Source organism: Canis lupus, chromosome 8, assembly GCF_003254725.2.
Source record: "Canis lupus dingo isolate Sandy chromosome 8, ASM325472v2, whole genome shotgun sequence".
NCBI lineage: Eukaryota > Metazoa > Chordata > Mammalia > Carnivora > Canidae > Canis > Canis lupus.
Window position 1 is genome coordinate 53,696,496 of NC_064250.1, and position 23,438 is coordinate 53,719,933.

General features: G+C 40.1%; 1 protein-coding gene and 1 long non-coding RNA gene across 7 annotated transcripts in view; one reads left to right on the plus strand and one right to left on the minus strand.

Annotated features, from left to right (window-relative positions):
- The window catches only part of LOC125755601 (uncharacterized), a 27,514-nt gene extending 20,535 nt beyond the window's left edge, over positions 1-6,979 (plus strand). Inside the window, exon 3 of the long non-coding RNA XR_007412456.1 lies at positions 6,503-6,979. This is a non-coding gene — a long non-coding RNA (uncharacterized LOC125755601). The remainder of the gene's footprint in view (positions 1-6,502) is intronic.
- STON2 (stonin 2) overlaps positions 1,591-23,438 on the minus strand; it is a 168,240-nt gene continuing 146,392 nt past the window's right edge. For all 6 annotated transcript variants that reach the window (XM_049113370.1, XM_049113369.1, XM_049113371.1 and 3 more), the window contains 3 exons: positions 15,593-17,431; positions 10,027-10,229; positions 1,591-8,419 (listed from right to left, as the gene is read on the minus strand). In XM_049113370.1, coding sequence (XP_048969327.1) covers positions 8,336-8,419; positions 10,027-10,229; positions 15,593-17,431 — 2,126 coding nt within the window. In that variant the 3' untranslated portion in view covers positions 1,591-8,335. The remainder of the gene's footprint in view (positions 8,420-10,026; positions 10,230-15,592; positions 17,432-23,438) is intronic.

Genomic DNA, 23,438 nt, shown 5'->3' on the forward strand with positions numbered 1-23,438 from the left:
ATAAAAAAATACACACACACACACACACACACACACAATTACTTGCAGAGTTCGTCCACTTGAATATTAAAGTACAGGGGGACCTTAGCAGCCTGAACCTTGCATCAGTGTGGGACCTAGACAGATCTCAAAACTTGTTCAAGAGGACTCTGGGCAGATAGGGATGGAAGAACAGTGGAAAGGAGTATATTATTCTTCAGAATCCCCAACCTAAGAAAATTTTATGCTATTATTTGCTATCAGTTACTAGTATCAGTTAATGTCATAGTAGCTAGGCTATACAATTCTGTGTTCTACTCATGAGAATTCCGTCAATGACAGTTCTCCCCTTATAGATCATTGTATTTTGCATTAAGATGTCCGTGGTTCTGTTTGAACTAAACAAAACACAAAGCTGTTTTCTTGTTTACTCAAAAAAACCTTTTCTTTGCCCTTAAGCTTTCCTCTATTCCAAAATACCAGGCCCATTGTAGACAGATTAGTCTTTCTAGAATAATGCTTTATTATTATTCATAGCATTTACTAGTCTGAGTCAACCTCAGGCTAGATACAAGCGCTCCCTCGGCTTGGCTTTGCTACCAACCTTACCTTTTTTCTTTTTGGTGATGTTCTTTTTTTTTTTATAATAAATTTATTTTTTTATTGGTGTTCAATTTGCCAACATACAGAATAACACCCAATGCTCATCCCCTCAAGTGCCCCCCTCAGTGCCCGTCACCCATTCACCCCCCCCCCGCCCTCCTCCCCTTCCACCACCCCTAGTTCGTTTCCCAGAGTTAGCAGTCTTTACATTCTGTCTCCCTTTCTGATATTTCCCACACATTTCTTCTCCCTTCCCTTATACTCCCTTTCACTATTATTTATATTCCCCAAATGAATGAGAACATATAATGTTCGTCCTTCTCTGACTGACTTACTTCACTCAGCATAATACCCTCCAGTTCCATCCACGTTGAAGCAAATGGTGGGTATTTGTCGTTTCTAAGGCTGAGTAATATTCCATTGTATACATACCTTCTGATGTGCACGAGCCCTTCACTTGGGTCAGGCTCACCTTCTGCTAATCCAACATGTCACTTAGATACCGACTCTTACCAGTCTAAACTCCCTTCCTCTTGCTACTGAGACCTCCAGGTCTCACTTAAAAAGTCATCTTTCCTGTGAAAAGCTTCCAAGTATTCTAGCCCATACTGACTTTTTCCCCCCTTCTCAGGTTATGTTGACGTTAGTCATTTGGATTCATCAATTGATTGAGCAGTTATTTGTTGAGCAATATGCCAGGAACATATTGCAGATAAGGTATTTATTATGTATTCTATTTCTCACTTATTATACATGTATGCACTTATCAGCAAGAAAACCTTAAGGCTTAATTTTGTTTTCTCACAGAATTGGGCACAAAATAGGAATGCAATAAATATCTCTTGAGCTAAATTATATATATATGATAAAGTAGGATAAACAGTTATTAATGTGTCACTTTAACTTGTCATCCCATGATCAGTAACCATATTAATTGAGTGATGGGCCTTCTTTATAATAAACATTTTTCCTTATGCCTCACCTCATTAAATTTTCCATAGTGACAGATTTTGTTTAAAAATTTTTATTAATAGCTCATTTTCATAGCTCAAAAAGGGGTATTACAGATGATAATCAGCATAACAATTACAAATAAAACCTCACCTCTATAAAGTTAGCCAGTGTGTAGACTTTATTACATAGGCACATATTTTTTTTTAAGTAAACTGGTTTTACATAAAATTAATCATAATAGTACAAGAAGTTACATCAATTGAGGATGGATGATAAAGGAAAATATAAGCTTTGGATCAGCTGAATCACTCATTGGATCTTGGGTCCACCCATCCTGACAGACCGAAATTCATTGATTGACTTTACAAAAATGGAGGGAAAGGAGGAGTGCTCTTTTTTCTTTTATTCCTTGGCTAACACACTGATTCTGTTTAATTTCCTGCATATGGTAAAGTTTTCTCCAGGTTCTGTGGGCAGGTAGACACAGAGGTCAAATGAACACTGGCTTAGGGTCAGAGGAGCTCATAATATTCCCTTCTTTTTACGCTTCAAAATCCCTTAAACCCTTTGGTCCAGCAGGTTGCTCTTGTGATCTGACTGCACATCTGCTTTCCCAGAACTCCTCGCAGTGGATACATGAGGTTGCTGGTCCTGAAGCACATGGAGGCAAGACGATGGTGGCTAGATGGTGTCCATGACTAGCCTTAGGGGTTTGATCTGAGGCACAGCATGGAACTGACCAGGAAGAGACCCTAGAATCCTTGCTCTCTCCACTTCAAATCAAGCCATTACATTTGACCCAATTCTAAGTACAAGAAACTAAAACCATACTAACACATACCACAAAAACTTTACCATATGCAGGTATTTTGTAGCTTCTGGATGTTTAAAAATTTTCTAAACTACAGTTTTATGTTACTAATACACAGTGAGGCTAGAGAAAACTGACCCTTTCCCTTATTTTGCCATATCTGTTTTACAAATAGTCCCAGAATGTTTACAGAACATTTTTTCCTCCCTCAATTTCTGCAGTCTTTTGTGTAAAAGGACATAACTATAACTCCTAGATCATCCTAATGTGGCCCCATAGTACTGCAGAGTGTTAGACTTGCTTCTGCTTCAAGTGATACCCAAATCCTAACATCCATTTCAGAGACCTGTCTGGTCTGTTCCTCTTTACACTCACACCACTGTGGTGCTGGGTGATGCCGGTGCAACCTACAGAACAGTGTGCTAACTGATGTGCACTATCCTTTTGATTCTCCAACTACAAAATAGAGGATTGCAGAGTTTTTTGTGTTTGTTGTCTGGGCAGACAGTAAAGGATAGAGACATGAAAAGGAAAAAGATGGGCCAGCTCATCTTGGTTCTTAAGACTATATGAGGAGTCCTATTGACATGAAGTATCACTGACAATGGCACCAAAGGATACTTTATAAAATAATACATAAAACTGGAGCTGGAAGGGACTTAACAGGGACCATTACTCCAACTTCCTCACTTTTTAAGCGGAGGTTACTGATGCCTAGTTGTGAAAATAGCAAGTTATCTCACATGGTGATTGTCTCCATGACGATGTCCTTCAAAGATTCATAGAAACCTAATTTTCCCTTGATAAACTGCACTCCCTACAATGACTTCACAGCAACAATTCTCAATGTCCTTGGCTTTGACCTTACCTCCCTTTAGGGAAGCTGGCTGATAGCTGAAAACTTTGATCAAAGTAACACTTGATAAAACATTTGTTGAACTGAAATCATTCTGCTGGTTATCCCTGCTACATAATCTTTTATTTCTCCTAGAACTCCTTACTTTTAAGGGATGGCCTCTAGTTCAAGTATTTTGAGGTTTGATGGCCAGTTCTATATTTGTCTTATTTTTCAAGAAGTCTGTACTTTTATAGCTTTTCATTACACACAATTATTATTTGCCTCTCTCCAGGTACCAAACACTTTACTATGGATAATTTCTGTCTTTACAGACCTGGAGTTGCATGTTCAGAGATGTTGTTATTGTTGTCTTCCCAATTCTTAAAACAAACAAAAGACTAGACTCTCAAGCAAATTTGCTAAGGCACACTAGAAGAAATTTGAAAATTCCATAGTCCTTCTTTTAGTTAATACATGGGAAAATATTACTGATATTTATTTTCTACATCTTGTTCACTTTTAATTCCTTAAATACATAAATACAAGTTATAATATCCAAAGCAAGTTTCATTTACAAATAGCACAATTAAGAAATGATGAAGAAATGGTGATTTATCAGGAATTGACACTTAAACCTTGATAATGTTTAGAAAACATCTTTAAAACTTGGTGAGAATGCCAGGACTAATTTTATATAAAGAGTGGACATGGTTTGGATGTAACTTGGTATAAGGTGTTAAAAGACGATGTATTTAGTAGGTGATTTTTGTGTGTATGTTATTCTTTGCCAGTTTTGTTTAAGTTTTCTGTTAAATTGCATTCTTAACATGACCTAAACTCTACAAATGCTAGAACTAACTTATGATCATCATTTGCAGAAGAGTTAAAAGTTACCAGTCCCAGCTGGGAGAATTCTAAAAGTAGGCTAGGTGGCAGTGCTTCCTACTCAAATTAATTTCATATTCCCAAGGCTTTTAAGAAAAAAAATTTCAGATCATCCTGTGCTTTCTCACCACTAACCTTGCAATGAGATTGAAAGCAGCTCTGAAATCATGATTTCATTTTATGAGTTTTATCCTTATGATCTTAGACCTCCATCTTCCTCTGGTGACAAAGTAAGCCCCATGTTGAGTGTAGAGCTTACTTAAAAAACTTCCTCTGGTGACCCGGTAACATTGGTCAGTGGTTAATGTTGGAAAAAAACAAAGACCTAGCACACCAAGACTGGCCATGCTTCCTTCTCCTGCCTTTTTCTTCTGCTGACTATTCAAATGGGCATGATCTGTCTGGCTTGCAGGAACAAAACTGAATCAATAATCTTGACTGTGGATAGCATCTGTGCTACTGTATTTTGGGCACAAAAATGTTTTTCAATGTAAGTAAGGTAAACTGTGGTTTAAATTCAGCTGCACGTTAAGTGCTTATGTGCTGACAGTTATCTTTAGTTGACGGTGGAAGCAATGATAAAAAAAATTAAGTCTTTCAGGAAATAAAGCATGCTTGCTTGCTTTAATATAAGTATCTGATAAGTATAGGTTAGGTATCTTAGAGTTTCAGGGTCAGTGTTCATTCAGCAAACACTTATTGAATACCTAATAATTTCTTTTTTGTTAAGTAAGCTCTACACTCAACATGGGGCTAGAATTCAGGACCCTGAGATCAAGAGTTGCATGCTCTGCCAACTGAGCCAGCCAGGTGCCCTCTAATAATTTCATTTCATTGATATGTTTGTCTTATCAACAAGGATTTAAGGTGGCTGAAGCCTGTTATATTCCCAAGCTTTATCCTAGGTACTGAAAACAAAGAATAAGATACATTCTTTGCTGTCATGGATCATTTTTCTTGGGGGCATTAATTTTTAGGGAAATAAACTCTTGCTCTCACCCATTGGACTTGAATAGAAATTATTTCCATTTCAATTAAGAAATAGATTACATAAAAAAGTTCCAAAGGGTTCTGAGTCCTGCTAATATTTACAGGAATGCTGAGAGAGGGGAAAGAACCAAATAGAAAAAAAAAATTGTCCAGATAATATTTAATATAAGTGAAATGCAAAATTCTGATAAGAAATAACTAGTATTATGTTTACAAGAATGGTAAAGGGGGTTTAATGCCCTCCCTCCAAAATACTCAAATTCTTGTTTGACCTTTGTAATGAGTACATTTCCTCTTCTCTTTTACAACAAAATCACAAAGCTAGCCACCAGACTCGAAAGCATGGCTCTTAATATCATGGGACATCTAATTTATGTTCTAATAGTAATACTATGTATTGGTAAAATGAACTTACTTTTAATATTTTCACATTATTGATAACATAGACAAGGAATATTTGTGACCCCCACATATACACAATCCAGGTCCAGAGAGGCAAACTTAGGATTTGCACACCAAAAAGGTACTTTGCCTGTGTTTTCTATGTAGGCTATTAACAAAACACTCGGTCTAAAAATATATAGTATTATATTCCCCAAACCCCAAAATGCTACCCATAATTAGTTTCCCAAAAATAGCAGTGGGAAAGCAAATTTGATGAAATCAAGGTGTTAGGTTTTTTAAAGTTAACAATTTGCTTGCTGAATGTAGATAGCATGGAAGGGATTTTCCTGACCCTAGGTTTAAAGTTAAAAAATCCAGGTAAAAGCACAAAGGTAATGCGAATTAACTAAGGTGAGGGGGAAAAAGTCCAATGAGCAATACACATGTGCTGCTGGCAGGAGAGTCAGAGATCTTGGGAAGGTGCACAAGAGCTAATCCTGGATAAGGAAGGTGCCAGAGTAACCTTCACCTTGCCAGCTCTTCAGCCCATCTTGATGTTTCTCTGAAGAATCTCATGTGACTCTCGTACAACAGGGGAAGGGCTACGCCTCACTTGACAAAGACCTCCTGGGAACCTCACTGTATTTGAAAGAACATACAAAACCACTTATCAAAGAAAAAACAGCTAGAGCTAGAGAGTCCTATTACTACTGAGATGAACCTATATGCAGAAGGGATCTTGGTAGCCATCCAGCCCAAATCCAATGTCCCTTTCATAGCATCTGGGATGGATGGGCAGTTATTTCAGCCTTTGGGCATTTGCCGCAACAGGAAATTTTACCGCTTGAGTCTATTCCTCTTTAGAACCACTCTTATTACAAAATTCTTTACATCGAAGCAAACATCTGTCATCTATAAAGTTCCTCTTTGTTTCTGTTTTCGTCCTTTGAAGTTACACAGGGTAAATCTAATCCTTCTCCTTTTGTATAACTCAGCGGAAATTTAAAGGCAGCTATATTATTTTATTCTCTCCTATTCTATTCCCTTGTTTCTTACAGAATCAGACCCTTCACAACCCAAGTCACCTGCCTCTGGACACAGTTTATTAATGCCTCTCTTTCAACATGGTACCCAGAATTGAACTCAACCCTCCATCCAGATGTGGACTGACCAATGTAACATGTGGGTTCCCCAGGCTTCTGTTACTACAGGTTGAATGCACTGCCTTTGTAAATAGCCATGAACCATTCCTGATTCAAAACTGAACTCAAGTTTCTACGTGGACTGCTATGAAACCAGGACTTCTCAACACCCTTAACACACACACAGATAATACCACTCTATTTAGAGGGTTGCATTTGAGCAACTCAGAATATAGTTTCTCATTAATGCCTACTGAATTTCATCCTTTTAGTTTCAGTCTTCTGTTCAGGTATTTAAAAAAAATTGTAATGATGTCTATAGTCTAGTGTCAGTACATAGTTATAATTCAATGAATATTCACTGAATAAATTACTCCTAAATTTTCCCGTCGAGATTGGATATATCATTTATTTCTCTGTGTCATCTGACATATCAGAAATCTGACAAGCATGCTTTCTGTCCCTTTACTCTATTTTTCATGGGAAAAATAGGCAGATAGAACCTGCCTTTAAATTGTCAAGCAGCTATCCCCTTTGGGATGGCCAATATGGTTCCGTGCATGGTAAGGAAACACCAAGATACAAATAAGAATTGGAGGTACAGAATGTAAACGGGAACATATGAAGGGAAAGATGACTGAGTGTCCCAGACTCTTGGAATCAGGACTTGATTCCCAACATTAGAAAAACAAGGCTTTTCTCCCTTCTCTATCCTAGAGACTTCTGCCTTTTAGGCGTATTACAATACTGTGATTATCAAACTCTGAATTTTGGGGAAAAGTTGTTTTTAAACAGCTTTTAAAATGATCTTTTCCATTTATATTTCCTGTAAAATCTGAGTTAAAGAGACATGCTTGAGGTATAAAAAGAGCTCCCAAATGCTGCTGACAAATGCCTGAGGTATAATAGATAGATATATGTTCATTTGTTTCAGGAATTAGAAAAGACCTACATTTCAATGTGAATCTGGGAAATTCACTGAGACTGAATTTCCTGAATGGAATATAAACTTAATAATTAATGTCCCTTTTCCCCAGAATGAAGAAAAATAAGCTCAATTTTGCTTTCCCTTCAAGAGCCACCCTTTGCAGAATGTGGGGCCAATCATAGAATAAAAAAGTATCCTATTGTGCCTTTTCCCCATTGTGTATTATGACTCAGGGTGGTGAACCCTGGGACTAGAGAGATGGAAAAAGAATTTCAATTAAAACAATCCAAAACCAGGAGAGAAATGTCTTCTGTTGCATAGTGTTAACATTTAAAGAATGGAGACATGTACAAAAAGCCTACTAGATCCAAAAAGAACATTTGTTTTGTACCTCTTCTGAACCTTTCCTAGAGGGAGTGACAGAGGTGGAGTCTCAAGACTGTTTTCTAGAAAATCATGTAAGTGACGGATGAACACTGGAAGTAAACCCTGCCAACACTGATGTGGAAGGTTTTTCTCCTGATGCCAATAGTCACAACAAACTACCACTCAAGTGCTAGGATATAAGCAAAGGAGAAGGAGGCTTAATTAGACAATAAGCTCCAAAAGTTGGGTGAACCAGGTGCTTCAGGCATATCAGGGTCTCTCCAAAGCAATCACCTTAAGGTTTCCTGTTAAAATACAGGTAACTACAAACAGGAAAGTCTGAGATACTGTTCCCAACATGGAGTAGCCATAGTAGGTACTGCCTTGTACTTCAGCTACTCAGGAAGACATCCTATCACGACTCTTGGGTCAGGGCCCCCTGCAGTAGGGCTTTGTCACTGGACCCCACACTCCTTGGGATTTTCCATTTCATCTCCTTCAAAGTCGGGCTTCAAACTCTTTTTTTGCTCAATTTCCACCTGCCAAAAGTAGAAGTTGGAAAGAAATATCAGAAGGAGGAGAAAAACATCCTAATAATAAATAATCCCAAAGAGAATAGCTCACTAGATTCTCTGAGATTCCCTGTAATTTTGTTACCATTTTGGGCTTTAGCCACAGTGAAGCTACTGGTCCTGAGTACATCATGATTCTCTCTTTGCTTGGTCTGGAATTCCCTCATCTTTAGGGTTTACCTGGAAGATTTTTATTCTTTGCCTTGCACAGCTGCTCAAAGGTCACCTCTTCTGTGAAGCTGTTCTCAAGTCATTAGGAAGGTAGGTGCTCCTCTTGTGCATATTTCCTGTACCTGGTATACCTGCTCACCACAGCGCAGGCTCCCTAGGACAGGGGTAGGCCCTTGTCTACTACTGTACTCCAATAAAGCAGGCATGCAGCAGGCAAGCACAAAGGTTTATCAAATGAATGAATTCCTTCCCTTGGCTGTTCATACTCTACTACTTTATTGTTTTACGAAGTCTCCAAATTGGTAAGCGTTGTACCATTTACAGTTCTACCTGTGTTTTCTGCAAAATATTGTAGCTTTAACTATAAAGGGATTAATAAATTCATCTTGCCATGAAAGTGACACACACACTGAAGCCTTTGACAAGTCAGAAAAGAAATACGTCAGGCAAGAGAGTTTCTTAATTAAAGCTGGTCCTCTCTTTATCACTTTGGATATTTATGATAAAGGAAATAACCAAACAGTTGACTAGGGTCATGCTTGATGAAAGTGCTTTTTTTTCCCCTGGCCACAAGATGGAGTATGTGTTCTTGTTGGTAGTTTAAGATTTTCGATAATGCAACTAAAGAAATATTTAAAGAACAATAAATAACCATAAAAATCAAAGGATATTATGAATTTTAAAAGTTATTAAATCACTTTGCAAAATGTGTTTTCAGTAACCCCCACTTTCTATCACTGACCTTTAATCTGCTATTGAATTTCTAACACCTCAAAATGGAATCTCTATGTCAGAACACTACAACTTTGTTTCCTCCTTCCATAGCCCTGATCCTGTTACTATTACCGAAGCTTGCTTGGCTTTTGAATTTTGTCCTGTTATAGCCCAGTGACCAGGTCATATGTGTCCTGACTTTATTTGGATCTACATCATCAACTCTGAAGCTGAAATACATGCTTTGGGTTGGCACTCTCCCAAACTCCCCACTACTTCCAAATTTACAACTCCTCCAACATATATTATGAATGAGTATATAATACTATGATGCAGTCACTCATAATATTCATAATATTATATGTAATATGCAATTAATAATATGTATTATATAATCATCATCCCTTTACCCCAATGACCCTTTTGATGATGTTCATGATGACTGAAAGACATTAATTTATTCTCCTTTTCATCTGCCTCTATATTTTTTTGCAACTTTTCTCTTGCTCACTAGAGAGGTTAGTCAGTCATTCAAATCAGAGTAGACTCATCCATAGCAATGTGGGGTGTACCTCTCCAAGTAAGAGAACACCTTGCATCCATGGCAGGCACTGATAAAGGGAACAAGAGATGGGGGAGGGGTAAACAAATGGTCTTGGAAACATTAGCCAGATGTCTCCCGAGGCTACCTTGTAGCTGTAGTGTGCGGAATAATTGACCCACTTCCTGACGTCAGTCTTGTCTTCCACGGAGATGGATCTTACAGAGGCTTTAGAGGCAGAAGTTGTAGGCATGCTGAATTCAACATTCACGTGATTGGCAAATCTGGAAGGCACTTCCCGGTCAGAGCCAAGTTCAAGGTGGCAGAAGAAACAGTGTGGGTGACCAGAAGCTATGAAAGGAAAAGAATCTAGACATTAGGTTCTTTGGAAAGATGTGAAAGGAGAGGCCAAAAGAGTCACCCCAGTAACAAAGAAGGCCTGAAGACTGCCTCCCAGCTCAGCACCGGGCAGTCTTTCAGAGGGTCCAATGCCAAGCAGAGGATTTACCTCAACAGAAATCACACTGCCTATGCCTCAGACCCTTTGATAGAACTATGTGATTACAATAGCCTTGTATCCTAGCAATAAAACCCACAGCCTGAAAAACGGTTCATTTGGCCTGCTTAGGTCAGGGTGGTTAATGGGAACACAGCACAAATACCAGGAATAGAGGCCATGGAGGCAGAAAGGAAGAAAAGGGAACACCACATAGCACCTAATAAAACATCAATGACAGCCACATGGAGCAAAATAATTGATTCCCTTTGAAAGATGAATTTTCTCAATAGCATTTCATATTTTTACAAAAATGCTTTGGCACATTTTTTTGTGGGTAGATGGTATATGCAAATGATGAAGCCCTTATAAACACCATATATGCACTAAGGAAGTGCGTGTTACACAGACCAACAGGACACTGTGACTTCTAGCTCTCCTGCTAAGTGACACAGATCCCACACCCAAGTCCTTTGTTCTCTCCTCACCTCAAATCCTGATTTGGAAAGTGGAGATATGGGGGATGGGTAGTAAAGAGTGGGCTGCACAATGCCAGGCATAGTCCTTTCCTGTTCTTTAATTCTCTAAATCGACGGCTAGTTCTACCATACTTGGAAGAAAACTTAAGGATTTCCATTTGAGGATTGTTACTAGATTATCTGAGTGAAGAGAGCTTAGTTCTGAGGCTATAACCTCTGAGCACTCTGTACAGTCTTGAATGCTACCCACACACTGCTCCCTGCATCTTCCTAACAATCCCTTGAGGTCAGTCATTACATTCTACAGATGAGGCAATGAAGGCTTTGGGAGGTAAAGTCAACTAGCCAAGGTCAGAGCTGGAAAGTATCAGACTGAGGGACAACCCAGGCACAGACTCCGAAGTGTTTTAACCACTTTGTCTGAGTCACAGCCTCCCTTGGGGTCCCCAACCTCAAGACCAGGTTTGCAGGGTGACATGAGTGGAGAAGTGGGCTGTAAGAAGCCCCAGGTAGCAACTCGCCGTGGAGAAACAACATGACATGGCTTTGCCTCTATTATGTAATAGCAACAGCCCTTAGTTATCTGAGTTTCCCCAAATAAACAATTCCAATTTTCTTTACTGGTCTGGGCAAGACTTTTTAATCTGAGAGAGTTGAGGACATACACACCCGTTCTCCAAGGAAAACATGACGGAGTGAAGTATTTGTTTTGCTCTACTTCACAAACAACATATTTCAATGGTTATTTCCATAGAGTAACACTCTGGGAAACTGAGAAATTTGCACTGGTTTCTAAGGAAAGAAATTTTAAATTGGATACATATAATAGTAAAAATTACATGATCTAAAAATGAATCCATGTGATTTTTGAAAAAATTACAGTCGTAATTATATAGCTATCCGTTACACAGGCCAGAGACTGTGCTAAACACTTAAAAGCATTATCCAATTTCTTTCTTAATGAGCTAGGTATTAATAACCCTCTTCTGTAAATGAGGAAAATAGGATTTCTTTGAGAGGTTTAAGTAAATTGTCTGAGGTCACATAGCTACTAAATTGCAGCACTAGAAATAGGGGCGCCTGGATGGCTCAGTGGTTGAGTGTCTGCCTTTGGCTCAGGTTGTGATCCCCAGGGTCTGGGATCAAGTCCTGCATCAGGCTCCCCACAGGGAGCCTGCTTCTCCCTCTGCCTATGTCTCTGCCTCTCTCTGTGTCTCATGAATAAACAAATAAAATCTTTAAATAATAATAATAAATAAATAAATTGCAGCAGTAGGAATAAAACTCAGATCTGACTGACTTGAGATTATGTCCTAAACTCTCTGAATATTGCTATAGATTAAGAATGCTACAAATTACATAGAGTAGTTTCTTACTTTAATTCATTGGCAACTTGAACAATACTTTTATCTACTTATCCTGATTTGCACATTGTTTGAATAAGAGAAATCATGACTTTCCACAAAGCTGACTGCTCTGGTCACCCTTCCAAAGGCTATTCACAGCAAACTCTATGAAAGCAGCATTCCTTCATGATTCCCAGCATCAACTAAGGGATGTGTAGAGCTGGTGGACAGGTAGGGAAGTGCAATTCTGAGAGCTAGGATAGTTTAGTTTATGGTAATGAGCTAAGTGAGCCCACACATTTTGCCATCATCTTTGATGAAGGTGAGAAATTTTAGCATTAAAATTCAGATTGCTATTTTCCATAAAAGGCAACCTATATTGAAATTGTTTTCTCTTGGTCTAATGTTAGAGAACTGGAGCTCCAGCAAAGAAAGCTACCTATGCAGGACAGAGTGTTTTGGTGGGTAAGGTGGGGAAGCAGTAGGACTTGTTCTGGTACCTTGCAGGATCAGGGGTAGGGGGCATTAAAGAGCATGGGAAGGCAGGGGCAGCTATACATGCACACAGCTGGGCTGCACCTGCCAGTTTAAACCATGCTGGACTCCAGTGGCAGTTTGTTAGTCTTCTGGTGGCAGGATTGGGGCAAGCCCACTGAGGCTGCAGCCTTGGGATGCCAGCAAAGCTAGGGGAGCTGACCTGTGGTCCCCCACTGGCTCTAGCCTAACTGCCTGCCTGCTAGGGGTGCTAGAGATCAGGGACCACTGTGGGCAGACATACGCATGCAGTGGTTCATGCCGTCTGACCAGAATTCTGATCCTGGACATCTTAAGTTTCTAGAAAAGGATGTTACCAATTTTCTGAACTACACAGAAATACGCCATTGGCCAGGAGTAGTCTAAGAGGTTCCTTCTGCAGGGGTCGCTACTAAAAATGTATAACAATAAACAGCAAAAACAGTGATGGGAAAGAGTACCTTAAGTGAGAAACATTCCCAAATATCCTAATGCTGTCCTGTATTTCAAAAATCTTTAACAAATAAAGGTTCTAGGAATCAGGAAATAATTTGTCCTATGTCCCATTTACTCAGCCCTTGAGCCTACTGAATACTAACCTGCTGGGAAGCATGAAGGCAACTGTTTGCCAAAGACTTATATTTTCCCTTGTCCTGCGCCCATTCCCCCCCTTTCTTTTGGGACTGATTGATTGACTGATTTTTTTGTCTGCTTGCTTTGGGAAATAATCTTCCCCAGCACTGCGTGTCATTTTGGTAGTCATGTCAGTCAAAATGCACTATCCTCTCCTTGAAGCTTGAGCCAAGTAGCTCAAGGGCAGAAAATGGCTTGTGATGATTTATCCCAACAGCCGCAGCCTGAGGAGACATCTCACAGTTCTGCTTTCAAAGCCTGCCTGTTCAACCTTTCCAAACCTTCCTTTAGTTCTCCAAGCTACCCTCCAACAATCTTTTTTTCTTTTTGTCTTTGCTGCTTATAACCAAAACTCCTTCATACAGTACTTTTAAATATTTGAAAGAAAGAACTTTGAAACAAATGAGATAGATGTGTGTACACTGAGAAAACTGCAAATCTCTCTTCTCTTAGAAGAAATTATTTCATGTTTGTGTCTACTTGGTGTCCTCTACTAAGAGATGGCTGTGATATTGAGAAAAGCCCCCTGGGATGTGGCTTTGTGACTTCAGATAAGTCATGTGGCTCCTGGTCCTTAATTTTCTCATCTGATAGAATGAAGAGGTTTGACTGAGGTATCCCCAAGGCCCCTTCCAGCTTGAAAACTCAGTAATTCCATAATGAAGTCATCTGAATCCATGCTTAACAAACCAAAGAGCCAAACATTCCAATAAACATAAACCTGAGGCCTTGTCTTTTCTGATGTCAAGTCTCCAGCAGGTTAGACGGTTAATCTTCCCCCTACCACTTCTCTTCTCTTCTCAAGGGCTTCTGTGCCAAAGGAGAATTCAGGGCTTCTCCTTTCCCCTGTCAATTCAGATGGGTCCTGTGGCTGAGGTATCAGGCGCTATCACAAGGAGAATACAGTGCCGATTTCAGGAGAAATGAGTAAGCAAGCACAGAGAGGAAGACTTTGTTTTTAAAAATCCCATCAGTTTAGAAGTGGGGGATGGGAGGTGGGAGTGGCGGTGTTTGGCAAATCCAGCCTCAGACACAGAGGTCCAATTGTCTCTTCATTTTGCACCGCTACACCCAGTGTCTGACACAGAATACCCCGGTGTGTGTTCACTGCCTGGGCTAGCTTGGGGAGGTGACCAGATCATACTGCCTCTTGCCATCACATCATGTTACATTTTGGGTATGGTTACATAGCCACTCCACACTCAGAAGAGGAAGTGAAGACTCTAAACATACCCTTATAGGGTTTTATAGTGAGAATGGAAGAAGAATATCTGCATAAGAGAAGGACATTTCCATCAAAAGTTCTTCCAAACTAGACCCTTTGTGCTTGTCTACTTTTGTTAACAAATGGGCAAGTTTACTATAAACAAGAAGAGAACTGGTTTAAAGGATCACAGGGTCATGGGCTGACTGCGTGTCACTGGGGTCACTCAGACTTACTCTAAGAAATAAGGCTATTAGAGTTGGTTGGATTACTCCTTAGTTTTGTCATTTCCTTAAATTCACTGGACCCCTGAGGAAAGTCATTGCCTTCTGGGCTCACGCAAGCACGAAAGCATCCCTGATAGCTATGAGCAAGCCAGCAAGGGCTGGTAAGCTTTCCTTCTTTGTGTAAATGAAACATACCTTCCTTTACTTTTTGTCTGATAGAATTTCAGCCCTTTTGGACCTTCTGATCCTGGCTGGATCTTCAGTCTAATCAGAGGCCATTTCTCTTCTTCCCTATCCTCAAATCCCAACTCTGAGCCAGGGATGTTATGACTGACAGGTCTCACAGAGGGGGACTGGAATCATTAGTCTGACTCTTCAGCTGTATTGTATATATGACTGGCCATAAACTGGCCTTTTTACCTACACTCATGGCAGAGTGAGAAAGATGCCTCTCTGGAACCCAGAAGCTTTCTAGGATCTGGAAATAGCTTCCAGCACCACAGATAATACTTAAATGAGTCAGAAAAGAATACAAATTCATGAGGTGCCCTGCAAATCTGCTTAGCAGCTCAGCTGAGAGAAGAATAATGCATAGTTTTCTAGAAGTATGATAATAAGGAAGTGAGCAAATGGGGCTGAACTGGGTCATTCATGTTTGTTACTTACATTTTTGCTTCTCTGGTCCCAATTCTCCATTACCATATTTCTGTCACACGGCAAAAACCAGCACTTCGGAGAGGAACAGAATGTGGAACTTTGACCCCAGCTCTCGTGTAACCATGTGGCAGTTTTCATAGAAGAGAAACCTCTACCTACCTGAGTTTTTGTCAGGCAGTCGGTTTATCCTCCACACAATAGAGTTGAAGGCATGCTCGTACTTGGCAGTTCCCAGAGTTACTCTCATGACAGGCTCAGAGCCGGATATACTGGTTGAGCCAAAACTTGCCCCCCGGTTCACTTTGGCTTTTAAAGACTTTTCCCCCAGGACACTTTCCCTGCGGAAGTTTTTCACCCATTCGCTGGGCACAGGGTAACGAACCATCACATTCTCACAGGGGACCTGAGTGAGAGGGTCTCGGTTAGAGGAGAAGCCGGTTGACATCCTAAGCCAGCTCTGCACCTCCACCTCTGCCCCATTGATGCTTGCTGCCGTCCTGAGTGTGAAAGGCAGGGTCTTCTCCGCAAACACTGTCCTGAATCGCATGAGCTCAAACCGGCAGGCATCCAAAGGGTTGAACAGGATAACCCGTGAGTTGTTGAATACATCCTCATCCACACACCCATGAAAACGGCACTGATGGAGCTTGATCCATTTGGTGGTGGTAGTGGGCATGATGTCTTGCCGGGAAACTATCTCGTTCCCTTTGACGAGGACATCGTTGAGGCCCAAGCGGCACTCTGCGAGCCCAGACAGGAAACTCAGAATGTGGATCCGTGTCCAGACGTGATGCTGGAGGATCTGGTTGTCTACTTTGCTCACAATGCCAGAGAATTCATCCTTGACATCCACAGTAATCTCCTCTTCAAGGTAGTTCAAGCCCACTGTGCTCAAGTCCATGGACAGCACTGGCAGATTCATGAGCCGGTCCTGAACGGCGCGGATGAAACTCAGAAAGTCATCATAGTTGGTGGTGCCCAGCTTAATCACCTGTTCCCTCTCTGCTGTGTGGGCCACAGCAGGTTTGGGCTGGTATTTCTTCTTCTCCTTGTAGGTGACACGGTCTATTCGCAAGCTGTGGATCCTGCCATTCTCGTCATAGTTTTGGAGGCGGGGTTCTGAAATTTCATGGCAGATCTCCAGCTTGAACTCACGGAATGGTTTCTCTAGTCCCTGCTCATAATACAGCTGCAGGTAACCACTGTCTGTCAGTTTGATGTAGATGGGTCCCCAGTGCCTAGATGACATGATGTTTTTCTTCTCAGGGATCCGTAGCATCATTGGCCACCCATCCCTGGGCTGGGACAGTGCTGAACAAGGTGGGTGGTCATCTAGCTGAACCCAGGCTATCGGGTCATCATCTGGTAGTGTCTCACTGCCTAAACGATCAGGATCATCAATCTGGAGTTGTTTGAGTTTTTCAACAGCATCAGTGTGGGACTGGGTTTTGCTTGAGTCATCAAAACTGATGGCATCCTGGTAGATGACAATGAGAGAATCTCTTTGGCTCTTGCCTGTGGCACTGGAAATGGAATTATTTTGGGAGCGCCTCTCCTGCTCCTCAAAGAAAGCAGTGAAAGGGTTGATAGGGGAGGGCTGGACATCCTGCAGAGTCTCATTCAGGAAAGGATTGGTTGCCCTCCAAGGTGGAGCTTCGGTTATGGAAGGTGGATGGTTTAAGGAGGAAATGTCCAGCTTCTGAACTTTGGAAAAGTTCATCAACGTGCTCTTGGGACGTTCCCTCTTCTTAAATGATCCAGTTGAGTCATAAGGTACATCTGGGATCACAGATGCGATAGGTGGCGGGTTTGGCTTCAGGGGAGAAGTGACTGGCGGCAAAGGGCAGCTGACCTCATTATCATCAAAAGTGACCCAGCTGGGGAAACGAGCAGAGGTCACTGGAGTGTCAGAATGTCCGTTCATGGCTGGACTACTGGCCTGCCAGCTGATGGCCTCCATTTCTACCTCTTCATCATCCTGCAGTGAGGAAGAACTGTCTGAAAGAGAAAGGAGAATATATGAGGGCTGCTATTCAGGGCCTCTTAGGAGTATGGGAAACTGAACGATGACTAGAATTTTATCTGGAACCCGGGAAATTCTAAAGCACCTCATTACCTGTGTCAAGTGCTAGTCTGGGCTCAAATCTCATAATTTTGTAATAAGCACGCCACAGGGGCCACACATCAAATAAATGCACTAAGAATATACAAATGGGTCTCTCAATACAGAAGCACTGATAGGACTAAGGTCCCTTGCAGTTTTTTTTTTTTTTTTTAAGATTTTATTTATTCATCTCACACACACACGCACATACACACACAGAGGCAGGGACACAGGCAGAGGAAGAAGCAGGCCCCATGCAGGGAGCCCGATGTGGTACTCGATCCCGGGACTCCATGATCAATCACGCCCTGGGCCGATGGCAGGCGCTAAACCGCTGAGCCACCCAGGGATCCTCCCTTGCAGTTTAACTCTTACACATTCTCCCTTTGATAGAAGTTGTCCTTACCATGCTTAAAGTATGTATTCTTAATTTTTAGACACGGAAAACCACCTTCCACATAAAATTATATAAAGCTGATCTCATCTCATTGAACAAAACAAATTATATGTTCCAAGTGGTAATATGATTGCAAATAATGTAATTGGAGGGATTTTTGCCCAAATATGATCAATAAATATTAAAGATAAAATGTTAACACCCTTAAGATGAAATACGTTCGGACAAGTGGATAAGAAGACTACAAAAACTCCAATAGAAATAAATATAGACAAAGGACATATACAGATAGCTAAGGAGAGAGAAACTAAAAATGTCTAATAAGCATATGAAAAAAAAGTCCAGTCTCACTAGTAATTTTTATTTTTTAATTTTATTTTATTTTTATTTATTTTTTTCTTCACTAGTAATTTTTTTAAAAATGTAAATTAAAAACAATCAGTGAAGATTTTTAAAGTTTTTAGTCTTCAGTAAGGGTAAAGGTACCACGATATGAACAGTAAATAGACTGATAATGGGACTGTAAGTCATTATTAACTCTAAGTGGTTTGGCAATTTGTATTAAGGGTTTTGCAAATGTGCATAAACAATGACTTTGTAATTTTGCCCAAAGGAAATAAATCCAAGTTGTGTACCAAGTTTTGGGTAAATGTTAAGAAACTGAAGAACACAATAATACCCAGCCATTTAAATGTTTACAAGTATGCAGTAACTTGAGAAAACACTCATAATATACTCTCTTCTTTTTTCTCTAAAATACTTTTCCATCTTGGGGCTTATTTATTTTATGGGGGATAAAAAAGGGTTATTTTAAATAAAACTCCACCCTTGCAGGGCCTTCAAAGAAGGAGATACAGGACTTGAGTTTCCATGTGGGGAAGATCCAAACTTTTCAGTTAGCATAAAGACCTTGTGTGTCTGCTGAGATTGTGGAAAGGGAGGGGGTGGGAGAGTGAAGCCTTTAGCAAAGAGTGGGTGTGACAAGGAATGGCACAGAAAACAAGTCTGTGTCTGGCATACAGTAGATACTCAGTAAAAAGTTTATTGATTGAATAAGTGAGAAAAGAAACTTTGCATTGGAGCAGCTCTATTTTCTATGTGCCTGAGGAATGCCTATGGCCACCATTCCACCCATTGTTCTACTGCCAGTAATCTGCAACAAAGAGAAATGGATGCTCAGTGGTTGAGTTAATTAGTTGAGTTTTCTGATCACCTGACTCAACTTTCATGAATATCATATCCAACCAAACCAATTCAGCAATGCCACAGGTAATTTAAGTGGAATTGCATGTAGATGGGATGGCCAGCTTGTCATTCATTTTTCCAAACAAAGAGCAATTCCCTCTACTGAAAACGTCACTTTGAAAATGTAGGCTAAATATATGAGCAAGCATACACACATATCTACCCTCACCCTGAGTTAGGGACAAACAAGGCTAGGCAGGGTTAGGTAGGGGGCCATGGAAATTGGCTCACAAAAATCCCCAAAATGCTGAGGTGTAAGGAAACCAGAAATAAAGGAACAGGCCAGACCACCCTACCCTAGGTGTGGGTGGGGAAGGTGTTTGTTATAACAGCTACTTGTGACCAACAAAGAATAACCAGATCCCAAAGAAGAAGTAAGCCATTAAAGATGTTATCAATAGTCCTTACTCAATGGTAATGTCAATCGATATTGTTAAAAGGATTTAGGTTCCCTGATTAGACTCTCAATAAAAGACCAACCCTACAAGCTGTCAGTGGCAACTCTGTCAGGACCCCTCTCACTCCTGAGAGCTTTCTCTATATCTTTACTTAATAAACTTCTATCCCTTCACTCTCCTGTGTCCACGAGATTCATTCTTCAACTCTGTGAGACAAGAACCAAGCTCTCCCATATCAACCCCACAAATATAACTAAAAAGGTGTTTTCTGTATGTACAGCAACCACAAAAGGACTTCAAAGCATTTTAAAATTAAGGATAAGACTTTCCTTCAAATTCATCATTAAGGGCAGCCGGGGGGGCTTAGCGGTTTAGCGCCACCTTCAGCTGAGGGCGTGATCCTGGAGACCAGGGATCCAGTCCCACATCCGGCTCCCTGCACGGAGCCTGCTTCTCCCTGTGCCTGTGTCTCTGTCTCTCTCTCATGAGTAAATAAATAAAATCCTTAAAAAAAAAAAAAAAAAATTTCATCATCAATCCACTTTTGTGGATGTATGATTTTCTGGAAAATGAAGGGAAAAGGGTCAGTAAACAACCCAGGTTCGTAGGATTTATATTTTATTTTATTTATTATCATTATCATTATCACTACTATTACTATTATTGTATCAAAGGCTAAAGGGGACAATGTGGCCCTAAGTAAAATATAATCACTTCCTTGGCACAGTAACTGATCCTCTCCAGACAACTCGAAAAGGAATGCATCTCAAAACTCATCAATTTCTTATGAAGCTGCTCTAAGGAGCTTTGGTAAGGGTAGTGTTCCCACCCAAACAGACTGGTACTGACCAAGCCCCCGTACCAGGGATATCCTTTTCGCCTTGGGGCTCATCACCACTCCCTAGTTTGAACAAGCCAAAGTCCTTTTATTTGGAGGGTGGTTTCTGCCAAAGCGGTTTATTCTTGCTGCCAAAGGATTCCCTTCTGTTGGGAATCTTGTTCCCAAAATAGCATTCTTCATTTTCCTTGATGAAGCCAAAACAGAAAAGGGGGGGCGAGGGGCTTTTTGTCTCCACTGAACAGAATTTTACAATAAATTCCTTTTTAAATGAAGTTATTTAAAATCACACCAAGTCCTAGAGAGCTTTGAAGCATCAGACTTAGAATACAATTTAAATGAAGTTTCTTTAAATCTGGAGGGAAATTTTGTAATTAAATCAATTTCTAGAGATTCTACATTATCTTTGACAGCCATTAAAAAGTATCAAAAGACTTTGTTACAAAATATTCTCTCTGTTGGCAGTTTCATCTCCCATGATTACAATCCGTTTTAAAAATAGATTATTTGGGGCAGTAGTGGGACATAGGCCAAATTTCTGGAAATGAGATTTTTTTTTCTCCCCACCAAATCATTTATAAGGAAAAAATGTCTTAATAAAGATGCTTTTACAGAAGAAAATCAAAGTGGTCTCTAGTTCTCATGAAAATAAAGCATTTCTTGGGGTGAACCCAAGGACTGCCAAACACAACTTTTAAAAATAATCCTTTATTAACACTGACTTCCCTACTTGTAAGTTCTTAACTTTGCATCATTTATCATTGACTGAAAGACATCTTCAGTTGTTTTTGCAAAGATTAGGTCATATATTTTCTGAGTCTATCTCTTTTTTTTTTTTTTAAGATTTTATTTATTTATTAATGAGAGACACAGAGAGAGAGAAAGAGAGAGAGAGGCAGAGACACAGGCAGAGGCAGAAGCAGGCTCCATGCAGGGAGCCCGACATGGGACTCGATCCCGGGACTCCAGGATCATGCCCTGGGCCAAAGGCAGGCACCAAACCGCTGAGCCACCCAGAGATCCCCCTCTGAGCCTCTTTTTATTAAAACATCTTATATTATTCGAGACTTTCACATATAAAAAACAGCAAATCTGTATGTAAAATTTCTGGGGGAAAATATTTGTATCATACATGACAAAAACTTGGTATTTTTTATGTAATATACAGTGTATTCTTAATAAAAATGATACACCTGGGGCACTTGGGTGTCTCAGTTCATGATCCCAGAGTCCTGAGATGGAATCCCACAGCAAGCTCTCTGCTCAGTGAGGAGTCGGCTTCTCCCTCTGCCTCTGCCCTTCTCCAATCCTCCCTGCTCTTGCTCTACTGTCTTTCAAGTTAAAAAAAAAAAATTCTTGAAAAGAAAAATGATATAGCCTCACCAAAAAATTAAATAAAATAAAATAGGGTAAGGAGCAGATAATTTGCTAATGAAGAAATAATGTGTAATAACTATTTGGAAAAAAAGTTTAACCTTATAAACAATAAGTACAATTATCTCCATATCAGAGAGACAAAAATTTAGAAAGAATAAGAATCATTATTTGTGACACAAGGGAATCTGCACTCTGATGGAAGTGTTCAAAAAATCTTTCTGAAGGGCAATCTGAAAAATTGTACGACAGTCTCAAAAAATATGATCCAAAAATTCTATTCACAGGAGTGTATTCTGAGGAAAGAAGAAGACAGGCATGCAAAGAGTATATAGCGGTATGTTTATCACAGTAATGTTTGTATCATAGAAAAATTGGAAACAAATGCCTGATAAGAAAGATTGGTTATATCAAGTATCATACCTCTAAAATGGAATCCCATGAAGCTATCACAATGCAATTGATGCATGTTATTCACATAGAAGCTGATCATGATATATATTATTGAGTGAATAGTAGCAAAAACCTACAATCTGGAATCAGACGGCCTTGGTTTCAATCTTGTACCTGCAGCTTAGTAGCTAGGTGACTTTGGGCAAGCTGTTTATTTTCTCTGCAACTCAGTTTTCCCATATATGACATTAAGGAAGTATTAAATCCTGGGGCGCCTGGGTGGCTCAGTCAGTTAAGCATCTGCCTTCGGCTCAGGTCATGATCCCAGGGTCCTGGAATAGAGCCCCACATCAGGCTCCCTGATGGGCGGGAGCCTGCTTCTCCCTCTCCCTCTCCCTCTGCCTGCTGTTCCTCCTGCTTGTGCTCGCTCTCTCTCTCTCTGTTAAATGCATAAATAAAATCTTAATAGAAAAGAAAATATTAAATCCTACCTGACAGGGTTGTTGGGAAAACACAGACGTTAGAATTGTGCCTGGCAAGTAATAAATGTTCATTAGATGTCAGCTGCTATTACTACTACCAGAATGATACATTTTCATGATATAGAATATACATGTATTTAAAAGCTTTGGAATACAATATTTCATAATATTTTGATGTGAAAACAGAGGTCTCCTGTGGGGTAAGAGGTGATTTAAAAAATATTAAATCTGTATTACGATAATGCTGTTTGCTTACAAAATAAATAATAGAAGGTCAAAACACATCTTTAGCACTCTGATCAATTAACCTTGGAGAAAGAAAACAGTTTAGCTGTAATCCATGTTGATAAAGCAGTAGTTAGATCTTTCCCATGACACTTATGACTGATATAGCTGATAGCAGAAACAATGAAGGTCTGGGGATTGGGGGGAGTGGGGAGCCGGCAAATTTCTCCAGTAAGAAACAGGCTAAAACTAATTATCTTTAGAACAAAATTAACTATCATCCAGAATTCCATTTTATTGACTTATTAAGATAAAACCACAGCCAAAAATCCAGCAAATTTTAATTACTATCTCTTCCACTTGCTACCTCCAAATTACTTTTATTATGAGTTGGGCTGCTGCCAAACAAAAGCCATGTATAAAAACCAGGCTCTCATTTGACACCACAGGGAGAACTGCTTAGTACTTCAGAGCTTCCTAATGTCTTTACGGATACAAACGAAAAAAGAAATGGTGGATTCTTTCAATGTCAGACCACAATCGACTTTA